We start from the raw sequence: 22,331 nt of genomic DNA on the forward strand, positions 1-22,331 counted from the left end.
GATGGGTAGAGAGCTATGAGAAAGCATCTGTGAAACTATTGTTTCCATTCTATTTCAAAGGCAACATAATTTAAGCCAAGTCATTCCATTATTCATTACTATGTACCTTCAGAAAAATAATACAATTATAATAATAATTATATTGGCTTTGTAATATAATCTGGATATCTCCCCTGAGTGTTATATTATATAATATTTATACACTTCATATCAACCTTCAAACCAATCAACTATTATCCCTATTTTAAAGATGGGGAAGCCAAAGCTAAGAGAAATCAAACAATTTGCCCAAATTATTTAAGTAACTAAGGGGCGGCTGGGTGGCACAGTCGGTTAAGTGTCCAACTTGGGCTCAGGTCTTGATCTTGTGGTTCATGAGTTCGAGCCCCATATCGGCTCTCTGCTGTCACGTAGAGCCCCCACTTCAGGTCCTGTCTCCCTCTCTCTGTCTCTCCCCTGCTTTCTCGTTCTCTCTCTCTGTCTCTCAAAAATAAATAAACAAAAAAAATTACACATGGCAAGTAAGTGGTAAAACTGTCTGAATTCAAACATCAGTTCTTTGCTATGCTTTTTTTAGTATTAAAAAGCTGTCACTCAACAATCGCAATATCTTGTAAAACATAAAAAAGGGATGAGAAAATTCACACCCACCAGTAGGTGAGCCTCCTAATTAAAGGTGGGAACTGATGAGAAAAAACTCTGCTGTTCTGTTGCAGTGGAGCCAATTATCTGTGACTTGTAATATATTTGCCTTCAAAAAGCAAAAATCTGTCTACAGTATAAATTCCATAAGGAAGCACAAGTAAACCAGAAGGTTGCTCTATTTCTTCACTGCATTTAAAAAAGCCCACATATCATTTAACATTGCATTTATGAACATGTTACTTAAAGTATACTTAATACTCAATAAAGATCTTCTTTGTTCACACAAAACAAAACTATGACATGAATTTCAATAGGTGGCACAGGTTACTTAATACATTAAAATTATGAAGTGATAAATCTGTTCCTAAGGAAATAAACAAAGTGCCATAATCCTGAATCTGGAGGATTATGCTCATATATTTCCACAGGGCAAAGCAAGTTCCAAATTTTCAAAGCTAGATGATGAGCTAATCATTCAACCATATAATCCAGAGAAAGTAGGGAGGGAAAAGACTGAGGAACATTAGCAGAAGGAACTAATGAAGTACTACCAAGATTACTGACAGTAATTACTATCAAGACTTAGAAATTTTCAAAAACAACATAAAAAGCTATCTGTTTGAGTTGATTTTTACAACAAGTAAACTTTGGGGAAGAAAAACCAAAAGGAGAAAAAGACAAGAACAAATGTAAAACAATAGGTACGAGACAGGAGAAATAACCACAAAGAGGCAGATTTTCAGATGTATAGGCCGAATACGATAAAAAACTTTTTGCTACAGAAGTTGGGACATTTCATCAACACAGTGAGCTTTCATGTTTAAAAGTGATCTTTAAGAAACAGAAAAACAAAACAGACAATAATCACGGCAGAAAAATAACAACTGCCCCAGAACCATCCCTGAAGAGATGCCAGGCTCAGAGAGATTTGCTGGCATGTTCTAGCAAATGCCAAAGAATAGCTGCATTTCTTCAGCAATGCCAACTCTTTAACAGCAAAATATATGGCAAGATGCATACGGTTCTTACAGATCAACATTAAGATGCCTGCTAAACAATCTTGTTGTTCAAAGAAGAAAGCGTATGTGATACCTCAATAGATGTTAAGCAAGAATTTGATCAAGACTTACAACTCATTCTTAAAAAAAAAAAAAAAAAAAAAAAAAGACTTGGTAAAACGAGAAAACTAGTTTTCTGAAAGTAGATGGAAACACGCTCACTAATTTTGGAAAAGAAGGACAAAGCTGCCAACTTTCACAATCATCATTAAAAATTATTCTGGAAGCTCTAGCAGTGTAATGGCAGAAAAGACACAAGGATGAATACCGGAAAGGGAGAGCAAACATAATTTGTATGCAATATTAGCTACCTGAGAAATCAAGTGTATTAAGTGAACTTTTAATACAAATAAATGTAGATTAAAATTTAATAAAATGGATAAAATATTGTCATAGTAACACTTTGAATTTTTTTTTAATGTAGTAATACGAAGAACACTCCATAAAAATAACTCCCACTGCTTCTTTCATACAAGTGACAGGAATCAGAACTAAATTACAGACTTGGTTTTACCACCAATCTGCATGTCCTTGGGAAATACTCTTTACCCTCTCTTGACACATTGCTTCAATTATAAATGGTCACGATAGCCTCTGTTCTGCTTATACACAGACTGGCATTTAGAGTCTATTCTATTATGTGTATGAAAATACTTGGTATACAGTGTACTGGTTACATCAGCCAATTTAAAATTCTACCCCAAAATGCATTAATCTCTCTCACACCAAAACTTGTGTTTCATTTACACTCCTTTTATTTTTAGAAATGAAATTATAGTGGAAATTCGCTACAGACTTTCTCCAAGAAGGGAACTTATTTTTAAAAAACACAAATGATAACTAGTGTTTTAAGTTTCAATTTTTGTATATTGCATTTCCTAAAGGGGCTACCTCCCGCACAGAGAGAAAAAGCCAGTGATACCTCTTGGCCACAAGAGGGAGCTAAACATTTGGCTCCCTTCCTTATTACTAAGGGCATCTTCTGCCCTATTTCCTGTGCTACAGAATAATTCACTTACTGTCTTCAACGTGGCTTTGATTTGTGGCATTACCTCTATCACTCTGACTTCAAGTCCTCTCATGACTGACATCTCTAGGAGCTGCCTCAGATGAGAAGCACAATAATTATAATATTCACAACACTGGAGCTTTTATTTTCCTAACACACTTAGCAAACATTCAGTATCAAAAACATCCTATACCATAAGGGAGAGAGCTGATTACAAAATCTACAAAAAAATTTTTCTTTGTAAATACTTCTTGTGTTCCTTCTTCCAATTAAATCTGTTTAGAACTCTTTTTATACTACTATTAAAAAAAATAGGCCATCTCTTTAATAATGAATAATTCCCCTTGTAAATCTGTACAAAAGTTTTAAAGACTAATATGCTTAACGTATATGGAGATCATAGCAAAATAACTGAAACTGGAGTTTATGGCTTACAAAATTATTTTTAAATGTAACATCTGATCTTATAAAAAGATTAAATGCATGATGCAAACAACCACAAAAAATACTAGCATGAATGCTAAAGAAATAAGTTTTACATCTTCATACTATCTTATGAACTAACCATCTTTAAAAGTACTCAAAGTATGTATCATCAAAGTTGCCTATAGCAATCTAGTCATTTTACACAGAAAAATATGATCCAAATCATGCACAGGACGTGAATAAAATGGCTAGATTTGAATAAGAATTGGAATTAGGTTTCTAATTTATGACACTGACAGATCACAACAGTTAGTTTGGTGACCACCTGATTTTATTAAGTCAGAATGCTGGAGTAAAACATATATGAAATACAGGCAGTTAAAATTTGCTATTCTTTGGGGCGCCTGGGTGGCTCAGTCGGTTGAGTGACTGACTTCGGCTCAGGTCATGATCTCACGGTTTGTGAGTTCGAGCCCCGCATCAGGCTCTGTGCGTACAGCTAGGAGCCTGGAGCCTGCTTTGGATTCTGTGTCTCCGTCTCTCTCTGCTCTTCCCCACTCATGCTCTGTCTCTCTCTGTCTCAGAAATAAATAAACATTAAAAAAAAATTGCTGTTCTTTGCCACAAAATACAATAAACAATAGATGCTTGCATTATACTCTTTTCTCTGAGGTAAAGTAATCAGGTTGTATTTTTTTTCTGCATTAAGTCTACAATACTTATGTTCTTATTCAAGATAAAATTATAGATATCACTTGTGAGGAAAATACTAAAGAGAAACATCTTGTTTATGTATCTGAAAATTGTCATGACTAAAATGTTGGCATACACAGCTTGGGCTCTGATGAGATTACATGTGTCTAGAAAACAGGACTGACCATGGCCTAGAAGAAAAACCCTTGTTTGACTGATAGAAAAATGGATCTGCAGTGGCCTTACATTCTGTTTTCTAGGGAGAAGTGTTTGTGGGCATAGTAATATATTTCAAGTAACAGACACTCAGTGAGACTACATAAACAAAATACCTAGCCTAGTCCAGTGGTATAGTCCACAGACTCTGGACTCCTGGGTTCAAAACCCAGCTCTTCCTCTTACTAGCTGTGTCATCATTCATGAGGAAAAAAGTGATGCTATGGTAACAATGTCATAGGATCGTTGTCAGAATTGTTTAATGAGACATATACTTAGAGAAATGAAGACAGGACTATTTTTTGCTATTACTATTATTTTTACCTATTATTTTAGCTGCTATCCTTACCTATTATCTTTACATTATGAGAATTCAAATGATGTTTCAAAGCCAACGACTGAACCAGTTCAGAGAATCTTTTTTTTTTTTTTACTTGCAATGAGAAAAATATATATAGGCTGAAGCTATACATGGGCTCAAGTAAACTATTTTTCATCAGGAAACTATTTTGATTCTGGACTGCATCTCAGGGTAAGACATGTATCTCACAGGCAACCAACAGAATTTTTCTGGATCTTTAAGTCTTCCCCTGCCAACGCTTCACTCCCAGATATATTTATATACATTTTCCATCTCCAAAAGGAAAAAAAAAATATTCAAAGAAACCACGACACAAGTATTTGTAATAAAAACAGAAAGAAAAAAAAAGCATACCTGGGTAATCTTCAGATACATGTACTGAATAGGATACACTGTTAAAACAAGAAAAAAAGAGAAAAGAAAGGCTCAAGTTACTGCTAAGGAATATATGTTTTTACAAAATAAAAACCGTCATATTACCCATTCATTTTTATAGATGAACAACTAACATCCAAAACAGATTAGAAGGAATATTTTGATTTTTGACATCGGAAACTTACAGAGTTTTAAGATATATTTTCTGTGAGTGTAAGTGATTTTTGAAGTATCGTTCTTCCCTCAGTGGTACTTTGAGTACAGACAGGTCTTTTTCATCTCAGCAATATCTAATATTCCCTAATCTATGATCACTTGTGTCATCTGCTCAGATTTTATCAAATCACCTTCTTTTAACCCAAAATAAAGTATTCTTTCTGTTTGGTACGGCAGTCCAGAATTTAAACATTTGTTTTTGATACTGCTTCTCCACAATCTGCTGTGATTCTGAAACACGTCCTTCTCTTCAAAGACTTAACAAAAGGATGACAGCGTAACTCATAGTTGTTCATCAGCCAATCTCTCATCGTCACGACATAGAATAAACAAACTATCTCTAGACCTCAGGAGGACTGGGTTGCCTTAAAAACAATTTTTAAATTGCATTTTAACAATTTCACAACTCCTTCCCCAGTAACCTTACTGCCTTCAGGTATTACCTCAATGACACATGGGAAGCTATCACGATTACTTCTCCACTTTCCTCTCTCTATCAGCTAGACTGTGAGTCTCTTGAGGTTAGGGTCCATGTCTATTTTATTTTTAGCACAGTCCTCTATTTTACTGCATGACACACAGAACATATTCAATATTAGCTTTCTGAAGATTGGTGGATCTGCCACCTGCCAGAGAAAAGTCAAAATTTAGTTTAAGTTCAGCCAAATTAACTGCCTGTTAACACAAATCAATTCTCTTTGAAGGAACAAACAAAAAACAGAATCTCTGCAAAGTATCATTCACAAAGTGAATCCTGTAAGATTCAAATTACTTGACATATGAACAAACAGGAAAATCTAACCTATATTCAGGGAAAGTTTGACCCAAGTGCTGGAATCAGCCCACAATGATGTTAAAAAAAGTTCTTATAAGTATGTTTATGGAAGTAAAAATGAAAAATCCAATCCAAAGAAGAAAAAACAGATCATCAGGGTCTTTTGGACACTAGTAAAAGAGCAAACATTTTGTAGAACTAAAGTTTCGGGAGGTAAAGAGAGAGAAAACACTGCAGGAAAAAAAAAAAAGGGCTGGCAATTTCCCAGTTTGAGTCAAAGACTGAAGTACAAACTGAAGAAGCCCAGAAAACCCCAAACAGGTTACATGCAGAGAAAGCTACACCCAGGTGCACGTGGGCAAACTGCTGAAAACCAAATATAAGGAAACATTTTTAAAAGAGAAAAAACTGACACTACACACATAGGAAAACAATAAGAATCAATGTTTCATAAGAAACTGTAGAGGACAGAGGACAGTAGAATGATGAAAAGCTGGGGGAGAACTATGAGCCCCGAATTCTACATCCAGGCCACGGATCTTTAAAAATGAAGATAAATTTAAAAACTTACATATGAAAGAAAATTGTGGACGTCTGTGCCAGCAAACCTAAGGCAGAAAAAATCCCAAAGTTCTCCAGGTGAATGATATCAGAAAATCAAATATCCAGAGAGAATGAAGAGTACCAGAAATTGTAAATATAAAAGACTGTTTTTCTCTTACTGTTTTAAAAATACATGACTTGTTTAAGGTAAAAATTCTAACACTTCATTGTGGGATTTATGACATATGTAAATGTAATACACATGACAATTATAGCATAATGTCTGGGAGGGGTTAAATGCTCTTATGTAGTTTCAAGGTTCTTCTATCTTATTCAAAATGGGATAATACTAACCCTAAACAATAACTTCTAAGAAAAGTTAAGGATATACACTGTAATCTCTAGAACAACCACAAAACAAAGAAACAAACAAGCAAACAAACAAACAAGCAAACCTTAAAAAACAATAGCAAGGATTGCATTAAATGTGAATGGACTAAAAGGCAAAGCCAGCCAGAATGGATTTAAAAAAGCAAGATCCAATTCTATGCTGTCTTTAAGAGATCCACATTAAATATAAAGGCACAGATTCAAAGTAAAGGAGGGAAAAGTTATACCAATGCAAATGGTAAGCGTAAGACTCACGTGTTTAAATTAATAATGAAGACTTCAAGACAAAGATACAAAGAGATCATCATAATGATAAAAGGGTCAATTCATCAGGATGAAGGCACAACAATCATAAATGTGTATGCACCTAATAATAGAACTTCAAAATACATGAGGCAAAACTTGACAGAATTAAAAGGAGAAAAGCACAACTCCACAATCACAATTTGAGTAACTGATAGAACTAGACACCCCCCACCCAAATCACTGAAGACCGAAGATCCGAAATAGATTTTAATTACTGTAGAATATCCTTTTCCTTTCAGATACACATGGATGGAACGTTCACCAGAAAAGATCATACACTGTGCTATAAAACTAGTCTTAGTAAATCTGAATGAATGGATGGTTGTGGTTCACCATAGTCCATATCCTGGGTTTCCTGACTCATCTAGCTCTTATAACTGACTAAGTCGTAAGCCCTCAAAGAGCCACTGCCTTTTAGAATTTGTGACTGGACTTTGGGCAACGTGACTATGGCCACAGGCAATGCAACCCCTCCAGGCAAGCTCAAGTCTCCACCAATCAAATCCCTGGCCTGCTGCTTAGTCCCTGTAAAGAGATTAGGCAGAGACAAAAATGAATAAGGAAGTGAGAAGGAAAACAAGATGGTCTGTAATGAGACCAAATACTGATGCACGGTTCTTTCATAAAGCATATTTAATTGATCAATGAATTCAAAAAGCATTTCTTGGTAACCTGATAAAAGACAAACACTATGTTAACGTCAACTACGATTTAAGTAGAAAAAAAATCAGGAGATGATTTTGAATGATTAATTCAGGAGGAAACAAAGGATATAAAACAAGGAATATGATAGACATGGGAACTTAAACATTTTAAAGCACAACAGTATTTTTTCCTTCTCATTTTTATATAATTATAGGTTCATATGAAGTTGCACAGATAGTTGAGAGAACTCATGTAGCCTTCATCCAGGTTACCACATTAATGACATGTTATATACATACAGTACAATATCAAAAGCAGGATATCAACATTAGGTAAAGGGAGTATAGCTCTATGTTATTTTATCACATCTGCATCATGTACCACCATACATCAAGCTACGGAACTATTTGATCATTCAAGGATTTGCCTCGTGCTACCCTCATTAGAGTCAAATCCATCTCCCTTCACCTCAACATCCATAATCCCAGGCAGCCACTAATCAATTCTCCACCTCTATAATTTTGTCATTTCAAGAACATTATATAAATGGAATCACAGAGTGTGCCATGAAGCACAATAGTATTTTGAGGCCAAATGAGTATTGTGAAAAAAAACTGCTATGTTTGGCAATATGTAGGATAGACTGAAGAAGAGGGAGACTGGGTTCAAAAGCTACCGTAGTGGCAAAATATGAGCAACGATCAGTGGGGAGGTATGTAACGGGGAGGAGAAAACGCAGGAACAAATGGCAGATGTTGGAGCCCAGCCAAGAGACCAGCTTTGGAAATCATGGCCCTGAATCAAATGCCAAGAATTAAAAGATAAAATAACCATGCCAGTGATGCCTCAAACAAGCTGGGGGAAATATACACTATGACCTCAATGAATTTATTTGCCCCACAATTCATCTCCTTAGATAATGAAACTATACTATGTAGAAATGAAATTATTGACGATCAAGGTAACCCTTCATCTGGCAGTACTATGTGACAGAAGACTGGGATCTTGCCAGAGATTATACTCAGTACTAAACTGAATTAATTCCCAACAGCCTACCATCTCAACCAACAACAGTTGGCTCCATTTCTAATCCAAACGAATGTATAAATCCAAAATGAAACCTTAATACGTTCCCATGTCTATGTCCAATCAGGAAGCCTGTTGCAGTCATAGCCACAGAGATCCTGAATACCAGCCTTACTAGCTGAATGGCATAAGAAAAGTTATTTCAACACGCTCAGATTCAACCTCTTTTCAGTAAAATGGGAGAATCCAGAACTACCATATAAACCTGCTGTGATGATTTAATGGCTTAACAGGTGTGAGGCCCCCAGGACAACGCCAGACACATAGCAGCAGGTGCCGAGTAATTCTAGTCAGCTTCCAGTACAAGCAATGAAAATTTAGAGAAACGAAATTTTACATGAATGAATGTTTTATGGGGGAACTCAATTTACTTGAAATCACAATGTATTCCATTTATCGGAGACCAAAACTAACACTGACGCTTTTACTTTATGGTAGCGTTACCCTCATGATGTTAGGAGACATTTCCATGTTCATGATCATACCTGATTTTTCAAAGACAAAATAGAAAGCAAAAGCCCAGCAAAATGACTCATCAGCTCCTGTGCTATAGCACTTTCTTGGTAGTACACCAGAAGGAAAATCACCAGGGCTGTAAAATCCAAATCAGTTTCACTCTGTGGCTTACAGAGTTCTTAGGGAAACAATCTAGTACAAGCAGACACGGATGATTAAACTAAAGACCTAATACACAGGGCCAGAAAAAGAGAAAAAAGGCAAAGAACCAAGCTTAAATAGATATAGGAGTAAGGGTATAATAGTATATGTATAGGCTTACATAGCATGTGCTGCACATGCTAAATACTAAAGCAGCCAAAATTATCATGAGGAAACGAAAGGGGAAGGCGAACAGAAGGAAGAAAACCGTGGAGCAAGCTCTGAATTCTGATTCAGGAAAAAATGGCTTCAAAATTTTAGAATATGTTGAATTACAATTACACCGAGGTGCTTTGCCAGAGAAATTTAAGGTGGTCGTTATGTGGTCAACACTACATGCAACATAAATAAAATGGCGGCTTCCATCCCTTATTCCTCTGAAAGCAACTGTCCCAACTAAAGACCTCTCTCTATTGCCACAAGCCTGTAAGGGAGCTCCTGGGGGAGCCCTCAGATGTGTGTTCACTATCTACCTAATCCTGTATTTTGTTTCTCTATTTGTTTACTCCTGTAATTACAAGCATTCGTAAGGTCATTCTTCTATCTAAACTCACCACTCACTCCATTACCATCCTATTTCTCCTGAAATGCCTGCAAAGAACTAAGAATAGGAGTTTATATCTAGTCCCCAAGTTCACAGATATAAGGAAATTCTTTAAGAACAGTAGGGAGATGATGAAAAGGGCAGTTTTAACATAACAGGGAAGGGAACTCGGGTGTGAAGACAAAATGACTTTAGATTCCGAAGACCTCTCAGCGGTACTGGATTCAGTGGCTGTATTTTAATTGTTGGCCCCATAACGTTTCTGATACCTCGAACTCAAGAATCTTGGATCCCGAGCTCATACTTTCTCAACTACACCCGGGGGTTTTGACAGAGCAAGCAAAACCCAGAATCTCACCAGGTCTTTTACCTTACTCTCTAAAACAGTTTCTCGGGGCGCCTGGGTGGCGCAGTCGGTTAAGCGTCCGACTTCAGCCAGGTCACGATCTCGCGGTCTGTGAGTTCGAGCCCCGCGTCGGGCTCTGGGCTGATGGCTCAGAGCCTGGAGCCTGTTTCCGATTCTGTGTCTCCCTCTCTCTCTGCCCCTCCCCCGTTCATGCTCTGTCTCTCTCTGTCCCAAAAATAAATAAACGTTGAAAAAAAAAAAATTTAAAAAAAATAAAATAAAATAAATAAATAAATAAAACAGTTTCTCTGGGAAGCCAGTCCTTACAGCTCCTTTTCCTCCCAGTTAGATCACTTTTAAAATTTACGTGGAAAAAAGAAAAAAGCAAAATCAGAAACTCACAAAAAACTGCAGCTACTGGCAAGCAACCCTCCATCCTGGCTACAATGCTTACGAGTACAGGCCTCAACTCTGTATGTTCACTTGCAAGACAACAGCTTAGACCTGAGGGTGTATGTTCCCTACCCCACTCACAGACCCACTGCGAGCTCACCAGAAGAAAATTCACTCCAGCACCTGTCTTCCCCAAAGTCAAGTGTTACAGGGTGAAAAAGACACCGTCCAGCTATCCATCTCCTCAACCAACTCCTGCATCTCAAGCTAGACGGTGACTTTTGGCATGCTAGAAGCTTATTTTTGCTCCTCGGATGCCATTTGCTTCCCAAAAGATTCATTATCGCATTTATTATCAGTTTTACCTTCCATAAATATTTTCTAAATATCCAGGCCAACCAGCTATAGCACCTTCGTTATTTACCATTATTCACTACCAATTGTTTTGTCATTTATCCAAGATTAGGAATTTCTAGGGCACTCTTTCCTCTTTACTTAAAAATCCTCACATCACCCACATCCATATGGACAACGCTGAGCTGCATATGGTTCCATGACCTCATCTTCCCTTAATTTTAGCTCACCAGATCCATGGCTACCCCTTGGACCTTGACTTGGAGTGTAATTGCTCTCCTTCTAAAATCTCAACTCGGTGTCCCACTTTTTGGCCACAATTTTATAACTTTTCAGCCCTCAGTCCTTTATTCCTGCGCACTGACACCCGCCAATCCCCATGCTTTCTTTCACTCTTTGTGCTCTTTATGGTCCCTTCAAGCTTCTTTTTCTTCTTCATGTGACTGTAGAGACCCAACTGCTCTCTCCACACCATCTTCAACTCCTTCATGGTGTACCCCTATTTTGCCTATGCCGACCACCTACCAGACCTGTAACCACCAAACCATAGATAAGTCATGTCTGGCCTTCTCAACTCCCTAGACCTGGGCTCTGAATGCCCCTGGAGAGGACAGTGGAACCAAGGCATCTGGAACCCCTGCAGACATGGAGTGCTCAATGCCAGTTCTGCACAACTTTGCCCAGTAACCCTTCATATACTCTTGTGCTTTTTCTTTTTGGTAGTTTTTTTCAAACCTTCACAACTTTCCAACGTCCTGTAACAACGTGCCCTTTCAACTATCCGCATGAAGATAAAACAGAGCATCATATGGCTACTCCCGCAGAGCATTTTCATCCTTTCTCCTACTAACCACCTATAAGCTAATACTTTTCTCCTCCCACCCAGGAAGATGGAAATGTCTGTGCTTTTATCTAAGACTGGTCCATCTACTTGATTTATAGATCCCGTAAATGAAGGCTCCATCTGGGACCTTGTTCCACAATTTGAAATTAATAAAAAATCTATAATTATGAAAGTGTTAACAATTCACCCACAAAGATATTAATGGTAGCACTGTTAAAATGAAGAAGTACCTAGAGAAGCAAAAATGTCAAAAATTGGATTATGTAAACTATTCTATACATACAACGCAACACCAGGCAACTCTGAAAAGGTAATGGTGTAAAGTAACATGTAATGAAAGAGATATGTGTTTCCAGTACATTAAGGTACATATGAAAATTTAGACAGCTACAACATATTTTTGTTAAAAACACATAGATACATATTTACTACAAATACATATTCACAGAAGCATGGCTTGAAAAATAATGACAAATTTCAACATTTCTTATCTGTTGGTGTTTGGATGAAAGGGAGCTTTATCTTTTGTATCTGTATTGTTTCAATCTTATAAAAAAGTATTAAATAAAAAGAGGGAAAAGCTAGTAATTTTTACCTTGTAGCCTTTTCTTATTATCACTCTACTTTCCTTCTTAAAATCAAGTTTTTGCAAAGAGTCATCTAAGCCCTTTTTACTACCTACCTACTGGCAAGTGTACATTCCAATCTGGCTTCCACCCCACCAAGATTCTGCTTCTTCACAACATCCCTGGTCTTTTTTTTCTCCCCCTAGTCCTTTTCTTACGCAAATTCTCTGATGCATTTAATAAAAATAAAGATATCGTAAAACCCTCTTTCCTTAGCTCCCAAACTCCATCTCTCCCCGGGTTCCCTCTGGTATTTGAAGATGCTCTTCTTAATTTCTTCATTTACAATATTTCAAATTTCATGCTGCTTTCATATTTCAATGCTTTCTACCCATGCTGACTGCTCTATTTTCTCACATGAGTAATCTCAACTATATCCATGAGTATCTCCTACCAGCCATACATGAGACTAAAAAATTCCCTAGCTCCAAATCAGGCAGGCAGCTTTTTATTTTTCACATTTTTAATAGGATATTCTGCAAGCAAATTAAACCCAAGTCATACAAAATAGGATTTATTGCATTCTCTACCTTACTTTTCAACTCAACAAACGAAATACCAAGAAGCCTGGGGCAAATAATAGCAGCACTTGCTGTTAGAAACTATAGATCTACTCACTATTTGACCATATCAGGGCACAAAAGCCTTGGATACTTTCTGGAGCAGGGAAATTCTGATTCAGTAGATGTGAAGTAGGACCTGGTATGTGCATTTCTAATTTACTTCTAAATTTTAATTCTTTAGCATGTCTTCCAACGCTGTTCACAATGTAACCCATAACAATCTGACCAGCCAAAACCCTGTCAAATACCCATCGACCTGAACTTCTAACCATTTCAAGTTCTACCGTTACCAAACAGGTCATTTTATTCACACAAAGCAAAGTTGCCCTAGACTCTGGATGTGAAATCTGGTTCTGTCATTATTAACTGTGTGACTGTGTGCTAGACTGACTGTGAACTAGAGAATTACTTCTTTTTGACTCAGTTTCCTATCTGTAGTCTACTATCTCTTAGGGTTGCTATGAAGAGTAAACAGGTTAATACACGTGAAACGCTTTGAAGAAAGGAAAAGAAAAGAGAAGAAAAGAAAAGAGAAAAAACAATCACAAAATTTTCAATAAACCTTAGCTGTTTCATTAATAATATCCTTTTTAAATTTTTTTTTAATTTAAAAAAAATGTTTAGTTATTTATTTTTGAGAAGGGAGAGGGGGAGGGAAGGAGAGGGAGAGAGAACAAGCAGGGGAGGGGCAGAGAGAGAGACAGACAGACAGAATCTGAAGCAGGCTCCAGGCTCTGAGCTGTGAGCACAGAGTCCAATGCTGGGCTTGAACCCACAAACTGTGAGATCATGACCTGAGCCGAAGTGGATGCTCAACCAACTGAGCCACCCAGGTGACCCTCTTCTATAATATTATCATTATTATTACTCCCACACATAGATTTAATTTCTGGAACACATTCTCCTCTCTCCTCAAGGCTCAATCTCAGGGACAACTTCTTATGAAACTTCTCCAACAATCCAGGAAGATTGGGCATTTCTTCCCCTATGTCCCACTTCATCTTGGCATTAACTATCCAATAGACTGAAGGTATGGACCAAGCATTTTCATCCTCAAATTCCTAGAGCTTTGACACAGTCTTACCACTCAATAAATAATTTCTGAATAAATGAACAAATCATATATTTTTCCAAAAGTACTAGATATTCCATGACAGTCCTTGATAGAAAACATATCGCTTCAGCAAGTGTTGAAATATTTGATGAAAATCAACAAATGCTGGTACCCAACAGTTTACCCTGGGGGTCCACACCACCATGCATGTGAGTGTCCGGCTCTTCCTCACATTCTCTTCATAGGCTTTTCGTGATGCACAGAATAGAGTGGGTTCTGAATGCCCGGATCATATGTGTTCTCCGTATTTGCCATTTTCAAATCTACATACTAAAGGTGATACTTGCATTATTATCAGTCCTGATAGCATGAGTTGAAATTCAATGGCCCAGAGTAAGGGAAGATCTCTCAGATGCCCCCCCTCCCCCACCAAAAAGGAAGTACCAGTTACTTTCAATACAAACAAGTAGAAATGTTAGCATTTCAAACTGAGCAGTAGTTTACTAGTTTTTTACTTGTCAGGAAAGAACTACACGGGAAAGTAAGTATAGACAGTTCTAGACAGAAGAGGAAAGCGGACTAGAAAATGTTTGAGCAGGAATTTGTTGCAACATTATATATTCCATGCCAGGAGCAAGCGTGCTTTAGTCAAGGACTTTAACAACAACCACGCACATATCTCTGCCCTGCCCTTCTTCTAGAGCTTTCAACAGGGAGACAAGAGAACTAAGCTCACATTCCAGAAGAGAAGACACATCTTTCCCAACAATGAAATAAACTGTTGGTATAACACAATTTACATTATCCTTTACAAAGATAAAAGGATGATGATGTTTGACCACTAAACATTCAGTTAGTTTCTCAATAATACATATGTTCCTACTCTCAAGTCTTATTTTGATAATTTTTAAAGCTTTACTTTCAGCAAGTGATGTAAGAAGATTAAAGTAATGGTGTTCGTTTGTGTGACATTTAGGGAACTGGTTGAGTCAGCAGCTTCAGGCTTAAATATTATACTATAGGTCAAGTGCTCAGAATTCTAAGTAAACCATCTTGTCAACAGACATGAACTTGAAGGACCTAAGTTCAACTTTGATTATAACCCAGATGCATGCTTTATTTATGATATTAATACACCATATGGTATGAGCAAAATTTTTCTTTTATACTGCCTTAGTCTAATGAAAAGAGCCAACTGCATATTTAAATAAAGTCTTGTTTCTCTCTTATTCTTTAATTGTAACCAAAAATAAAAGGGAGGTCACAAGTGCAATTCCAACAAGACCTTAACAGTGAACAGAGAACACCAAGTCACCAACATTAAATTAGTTATATATATTATTTCTATATTTCCTCCCCAAAGTTTAATGTCTAGACTTTTGTTCTCTGAGCAGTTTGCAACTAATTCAATACTATTTGATAAACATTCATTCGATAAATGTAGATACCTTTACCTTCACTGTTTTTGTGTGTTTTTTTAAGCAAGCTGCACACCCAGCACAGAGGCTTCACCCACTGAGCCACTCAGGCACCCCCACCTTCACTGTTTTCTATCTAGGTTCAAGTTATAAACAGTTATAAAAAGTTTAAAGTGGTTACAAATGATTTACACAACATGCCAGGACTGGAAAGCTGAATACGATAGAAGAATTCTAAAAATGAAGTATGGCTTTGTTGAGGCAAGAAAACATGTTTTAAGAAAACACTATAAATTATTCAGAGAGATAACGACAATAAATACTAAAATACCACCTCACCAACTTTCTCAAAGACTTAAGATCTCCAAGATCGGTTCTTTCCAAGATAATTTCTTGTGGAACATCCAGCACAATTCTTAATACCACCTGAAGACCCTTGCAAGATCCGATCTATCTACTTGCCTCATCCTAGCCTTGCCCTGTGTTCTCTCTGTGCTCCAACAAAAAGGACTCGCTTTACTTTCTACGCATGCATCAGACACGAACCGCCCCCCACCCCCCCCACCCCCCCCACCCCCCCACCCAACTGAGGTGAGATGTGCCTGACACTCCTCAGGCACTCCTGGTTGCTCAAGAACAAAGGAAAGCACAGAAAACAAATGGTTACATTGATAGAACCTCCATCAGTTTACAAATATCTTAGTAATATCACAAGAAAAAGGCAATCTTATCAACAGCCTAATCTCCAGAACTCCCTACTATCTTAAGGATAATGCTTTGTGAAAGGGAAAAACCACCTTAGCTTAACAATAGCTAGGCCTCCAACAATCTGTAAATCCTCTTTAGCATAGGGAAAGCCCTTTAAGAAACTTCCTCTTGACTTTACCTCCCCCAACTCCACAGTATTTAAGCACTCACTCTGCACAGCCCCGTGTAGCTCTTCTGCCCATGGGTCCTGTTCCCAAGCTTTAATAAAATCACCTTTTTGCACCAAAGACGTCTTCAAGAATTCTATCTTGGCTGTCGGCTCTGAACCCCACCATCACTCCAAAAACCCATTACTCCCACTCTTCTTTTGTCTTGTTAATTCATTCTCATCCTGCAGATCTCAACTGAAATGTCACCTCCTAGAAAGAAACATTGTGATCACCTCTCCCAGACTCAGATCTTACTATAGAGCAGTTACAGAGTTTGTAATTATATACTTATTTGCATGACATTAACATCTGTTTCTCCTACTAAATCTGTACGGTTCGAAGGCACTTCTAACCATAATATCCCAGCAACTACATACACCTAGTACACAGTAGGAACACTGTAAATGTGGAATGAATGGATATTGATAAATGTTTAAATCCTTTGGGATCTTCCAACTTGGAATAACATTCCTCACAAAATTACTTAGCAAATGTGATTTAGTTTACAATCTGACGAGCACAGAAAAACATGGACTTTAGAATATACCTTCACAAGCCATGTGAGCCTAAGAAAAAGAATTGGCTAACCTTCTGCTTATTTGTGAAGTGAGATAACATCTACTTCCTAGTATTGTCAAGAGGATTACATGGAAGATGATAAGTGTAAGAAAGCAGCTTGTGTAATAAGAGGAGACAATCAATGAAAATATTTCTCAACTTCCTCTCCTTTCCCAAAACTCAAGCATGAGACTATACAAAATAATTCTGTAGTAGAGCTCTTCACTATCCATTCTACCCCTTCCCCTCCCGGCTGGATAGGGAAGCCCTTGGGTTTGCAAGAGGAGAATCCCTTCACCCAGGGTAGAAAAGAGCTGAGCAAATGGATAAGCCAATCAGATAAGCCTAGTTTCCCTGGTAGCCTAACACCCGTGGTAAACAGAGAAAGGCAGAGTTTAGGTAATTTCAGAGAGAGAGGCAGAGCCCTGATCAAACTTAACCTAAATTCCTTATCAATGAACTTCTCAATGAACAAATAACTTTCCTTTTGCTCTTTTAAACCAGCATAAAATATTTTTTGTTCCTTACAACCAAAATCATCTTAACTGATACATAGACCCATTAGGCTTGTTGAGACGCTTTAATGTGAACATCTGCAAGCTATTTAAACTAAACAACAACGGACATATAGGCTTAATTTAATTTTGTGATTTTTGCCTAATTGTTACAAAGTATATACTTTAGTGATTTATTTAGGATTTTAAGTAGTATTCATACATTTTATAGAATTGATGACCCAAAAACAATTGTAATAAATTAGATACCATACAACAAAATTTGTGAGTTCAAAGGTCTTATTATTTTATGGTCATTTTCTTTAAGGTACAGTATTTTTTTCCCTTATGGATAAATGATTTTTTTAGCCCTTCATATGCATTTGGTTTGTTATTTTGTTTCAATATATATTCTAGAAAGTGGGATTTGAAAAGCTATAGTCCTAACCATTGTTTTTCTTGTTTGTTTCTAGACTACAGCCTCTAGGGAAGTTAGCAACTCAACAGGAGAGTGGGAATACTTGTAGACTGTAGAACAGTGCTTCTAAGTTCTTGCTACAATCAATTAGCCTTTCACTCTTCATTAAGCTTTTGAAAAATGATTTGTTCTTGCAAGATTAATGTGGAAAGTATAATTATTTGAAAACAAGGGTACTGTATTTAAATCTGACATATTTTGGCCACAAAGTTAATTGATTACTAGATATTCAATTAACAAATGCAATTCATTCTTATGCCAGTGAATATGTAACTAAAAGCCAGCCTCAAAGTAACAAATACATAACACAAAAATAGCCACGCAAATGGTTTTACCAAAGGAAAACGGCAGTTTAACAAAGTAGTTACAATAATAATACCGGTTTTGAATATATGTCTAAATTAAACACTAAAGTAGTCTCTGGATTTTTCCTATGGGAGAAGACTTCATCAAGGCAGACTCCACTGACCCTAGATACAAGGAAATAAGAATTCCGTAAGATTGAATTAATGGATGGGTACCATTTAATTGCAGGTATTTTTTCAGATACTGTTGTTGCTTTTAATATTCTGTCTTCTAATGATATATGAGTAAGACTTTCATCTTTTTTTTTTTCCTTTTAAGCTATACCTTTCAATTTGGTGGACACTGCTGTTTCAAATTGAAACAAAACACTTAAAAATGTTTATTTATTTTTGAAAGAGACAGAAAGAGCAAGTGGGGGAGGAGCAGAGAGACAGAGAGAGAGAGAAGGAGAGAATCCCAAGCAGGCTCCACACTGCCAGCACACAGCCCAACGTTAGGCTCGATCTCACAAACCATGAGACCATGACCTGAGCCGAGATCAAGAGTAGGCCACTTAACCAAGTGAGCCACCCAGGCACCCCAGAAACAAAACACTTTAAAAGAGCATCTAATTCTCACTGATCTCTCCAGATTTCAGAAACGAATAATGGGCATCCTTACTTTCCATGGCCATATAGTTCTTCCCATAGGTTTAGTAAGAATTTGCCCTCTCTTTTTGGCAGCATACTTTGGACAAATCAATTGTGTAACCAAAGCTACCCCGAGAATATCATATTTGAAAATGATTTTCGTATAATCAGGAGTGACAACTACTGAAAGACAAGGGTTCAGTTTTTAACAAGGGTTAAGTTTACAAATCTCCCCCAAGACAACTGGCCTAACACATCTGGCTGGCAGATAGGTTCCCGAAGTTAGAAGAAGGTAAGAAAGGTCACTGTCAGTCAGAACAGGAACCTTAGCAAATGTTGGGAGCCTCAACCAGACGGAAATTCACCCAGTTACACAGGTACTAAAGATGAAATCTCTTGGAGAGAGTTTCTTGCTTTTGTCTTCCTAGCCTCAGAGAAGCAAATAATAGAGGCTTTTAAAAGTCCAATCCAAGGTTTATAATAAAAATTTCTGGAGAGAAATTAATTCTATCACCTCAACAGCTCATGGTTCTACATTTGCAAATCTAGAGGAGGCCTCTATGGCCAATTAACACTCTAGCTGCAGTTTTTGGGGTTTTTTTTGGATGAAGAATTACCTTTGTAAATTACTTGTGATCTCAGGAGGAAGACTCTAAAGAAAACTGTCAAAAACTTGAAAATGGGCATAAAAGATCCTGAATGTTTTCCACTGGCACACTAGGCATTCATTCTACAGTGGACCCTGCAGATTCTGATTCTAAAGGGGTTTCTGATTAACTCAGCGATCTTCATACCCTGCAGGGATAAAAGCTAAGCGGTAAAAGACTGATCATAATGCAAATTACTCCCATTTATGGCATTACAAGTGAGTTTTCTTTCAGTAAAGAATATATATCTCAATAAGTTAAATGTGTGTGTACCCAGTTCTCATTTGAGCCATCTTTAGTATGCAAATTTACACAAAAAAGCTCTGGTATTGACAAATGAATGCCTTCTTTACTTCATATTAATGTAGGCATTAAGCTGACCAAACCAAGCTTATAAATAGAGTTGACTTTGCTTCAAGTATTTTTGGGATTGTGAGAAAGTTAAAGGTAACTAAAAGGTTCACAAGTAGGGGCTGGTTAAATAAATAATGGTATGTCTCTTGCAAAGGTGCTGGAGCCACTAAAAGTAAAATCTAGAAAAAGTAAAACTGCAATCTAATAATACTGTGACCCCATTTTTGATTAAAAAAAAAAAAAACTTGGATTTAAATACCTGTATTAATACATCTATTCCGAGTTGTATAGGACTTTTGAGGCGGGGAGAAGGGTATTAGGGTATGCTTTCTGGGGAGGTTTGTTGGATCACTGATGGTTGTTATTGCTGATGACGTCTGCTTTCTTTTCTTCCAAATTTTCCTGGAATAAACTTTACTAGCAGTAATCAAGTATAATTATAGAGGAAAATTACTAGAATTAATTTATAAATTATATTTCACAATGCAAGTAAAAGTACATTCATTAATAAAGTGGGAGCAATACCTCTGTATCTGTTGGCTAGATCTTACACATCTTTCAGGGAGCAGTTCACATTTTTACCTTCAAGAGCCCTTCCTCTCAACTTCACCCCACTCTGTCCAATCTGATGCAGACAAGATTTAAGACTCCTTACTAGACGCTGTCATAGGGCCCTAGATGAACCCCTTCTAAAACTTTTCATAGCTATAACTGGGGTGAATATGAAATCAATGCTTCTTTCCCCTACTAGACCTAATTTCTCTGTCTTATCCACTGTTGTGAGCCTGACACTCAATATATGCATATTGCATCCTAAGAGGTACTCTTAGGATGTACCTCTTATATATATATATATATATATATATATATATATATATATATATATAAAATATACACATATTATATATACATATGTATATGTATGTATACCTATTACATATGTAATATATACACATATATATGTATATATATAAATATACATATAGCTCCCTTGCCATGGACAATGAATGACTCTTAAATATGGTAGAGTAACAAGTATGTTGTATCAAAGATAAACCACCTAAATCCAATTAACTTGAGTCTCTTTGTAAGCCGGATTTTATGAGAGATGAGTAACATTTGCCATTCACTCATGGAAAAGATTTTTTACGTATGTAATATTTTAAGGGATATAATTTGGCCTATAATGTGTCTGCATTAAACAAATCATGGTAATGGAATTTTATCATACTGTATCATGTTGTGAAGTGAAAACAAAGAAGTCATACTGTCTGTGTTTATACATTATATGCAGAGGGTTCAAGGACATTCATCTGTAATTCAACATGCTCAAAAATCACGAAAATATTACGCTTGGTATTTGCAACATTGATGATAAAATCTGAACAAACAATAAAGGGTACTTGAAGGTCGTGAAATTTCAATATTTGCAGGCCATGCAAATATGTTTAAATAAATTACAGAAAATATTCTGTTCAGATAGTTCCCCAGGCACCAAACAAATGTACACTGAATCCTATTAGAGCACTACCACATGAGAGAAGCAGCCATCAATCTGGTTTATAAAAATGTTCTTCCAGTCACAACCAACCTTTTTGTTCATGATTAATTTCTATTATAGCAATACATTATAGTGATACTAATAATATTAAGGCTCTAGAACATAGGTTTGTCTAACACTTGCTTCTTCATACATAATCTTGTTATAGTCTGAATTCAGGGTGGGCATAAATATCACACTGTCTCAGCTTCCCTTTCTAGGCAATGCATGGTTAAATCTGTGTCTAGGCGTCCTTGATTTTGGCACTATGAATTTCACGGAAGAAAACGGGAAAACTCCAGCACCCGTGGAAAAGTCACTTCTCTGTTTCTAAAAATAGGTAAACCTCTTAGCTTCATTTAAGTCAATGAAGAAACTTCTCAGGTTACAGAGAAAAGCAAAGAGAGAGAACAAGAGAGACAGAGCATTAACTGTTTTTGTTCAGTCAATCCGAGATGGAAATTTATACTAGGCATCCTGGGGACATTTGCAATATGGTTGAGAATTACACATTTCTAAGGACGTGAAATAAGAAAAAAATCAATTTTACCTAATTTTATATAACAGTAAATATACTACTGACAAATTGTGACTTGTTTAAAATGATTATGTAATTTTCAGCAAATAATTCACATACATGCTGCCCTCTGTTATCACGTACAGGCTGACTATAGATGATTATCATCATTATAATCATCCAGTGATAGTCCAAAGCAAATGGAGAACTGGATACTCTATTTCTGCACCATCACAAAGATCTTTTCTTCTCTTCACTCTTTCTTTTCCTTCAGAGGGACAGTAAGAAGGAAAATGATAAAATTTCCGTCATGAGATTTCCCAACCCCCATCTCTACCCACAAGAAAT

General features: G+C 36.8%; 1 protein-coding gene across 1 annotated transcript in view; it reads right to left on the reverse strand.

Moving 5' to 3' along the window:
• PARP8 (poly(ADP-ribose) polymerase family member 8) overlaps positions 1–22,331 on the reverse strand; it is a 184,009-nt gene that overhangs the window by 78,000 nt on the left and 83,678 nt on the right. The window contains exon 4 of the mRNA XM_045438414.1: positions 4,763–4,800. Coding sequence (XP_045294370.1) covers positions 4,763–4,800 — 38 coding nt within the window. The remainder of the gene's footprint in view (positions 1–4,762; positions 4,801–22,331) is intronic.

This window comes from Leopardus geoffroyi, chromosome A1 (genome assembly GCF_018350155.1).
Source record: "Leopardus geoffroyi isolate Oge1 chromosome A1, O.geoffroyi_Oge1_pat1.0, whole genome shotgun sequence".
NCBI lineage: Eukaryota > Metazoa > Chordata > Mammalia > Carnivora > Felidae > Leopardus > Leopardus geoffroyi.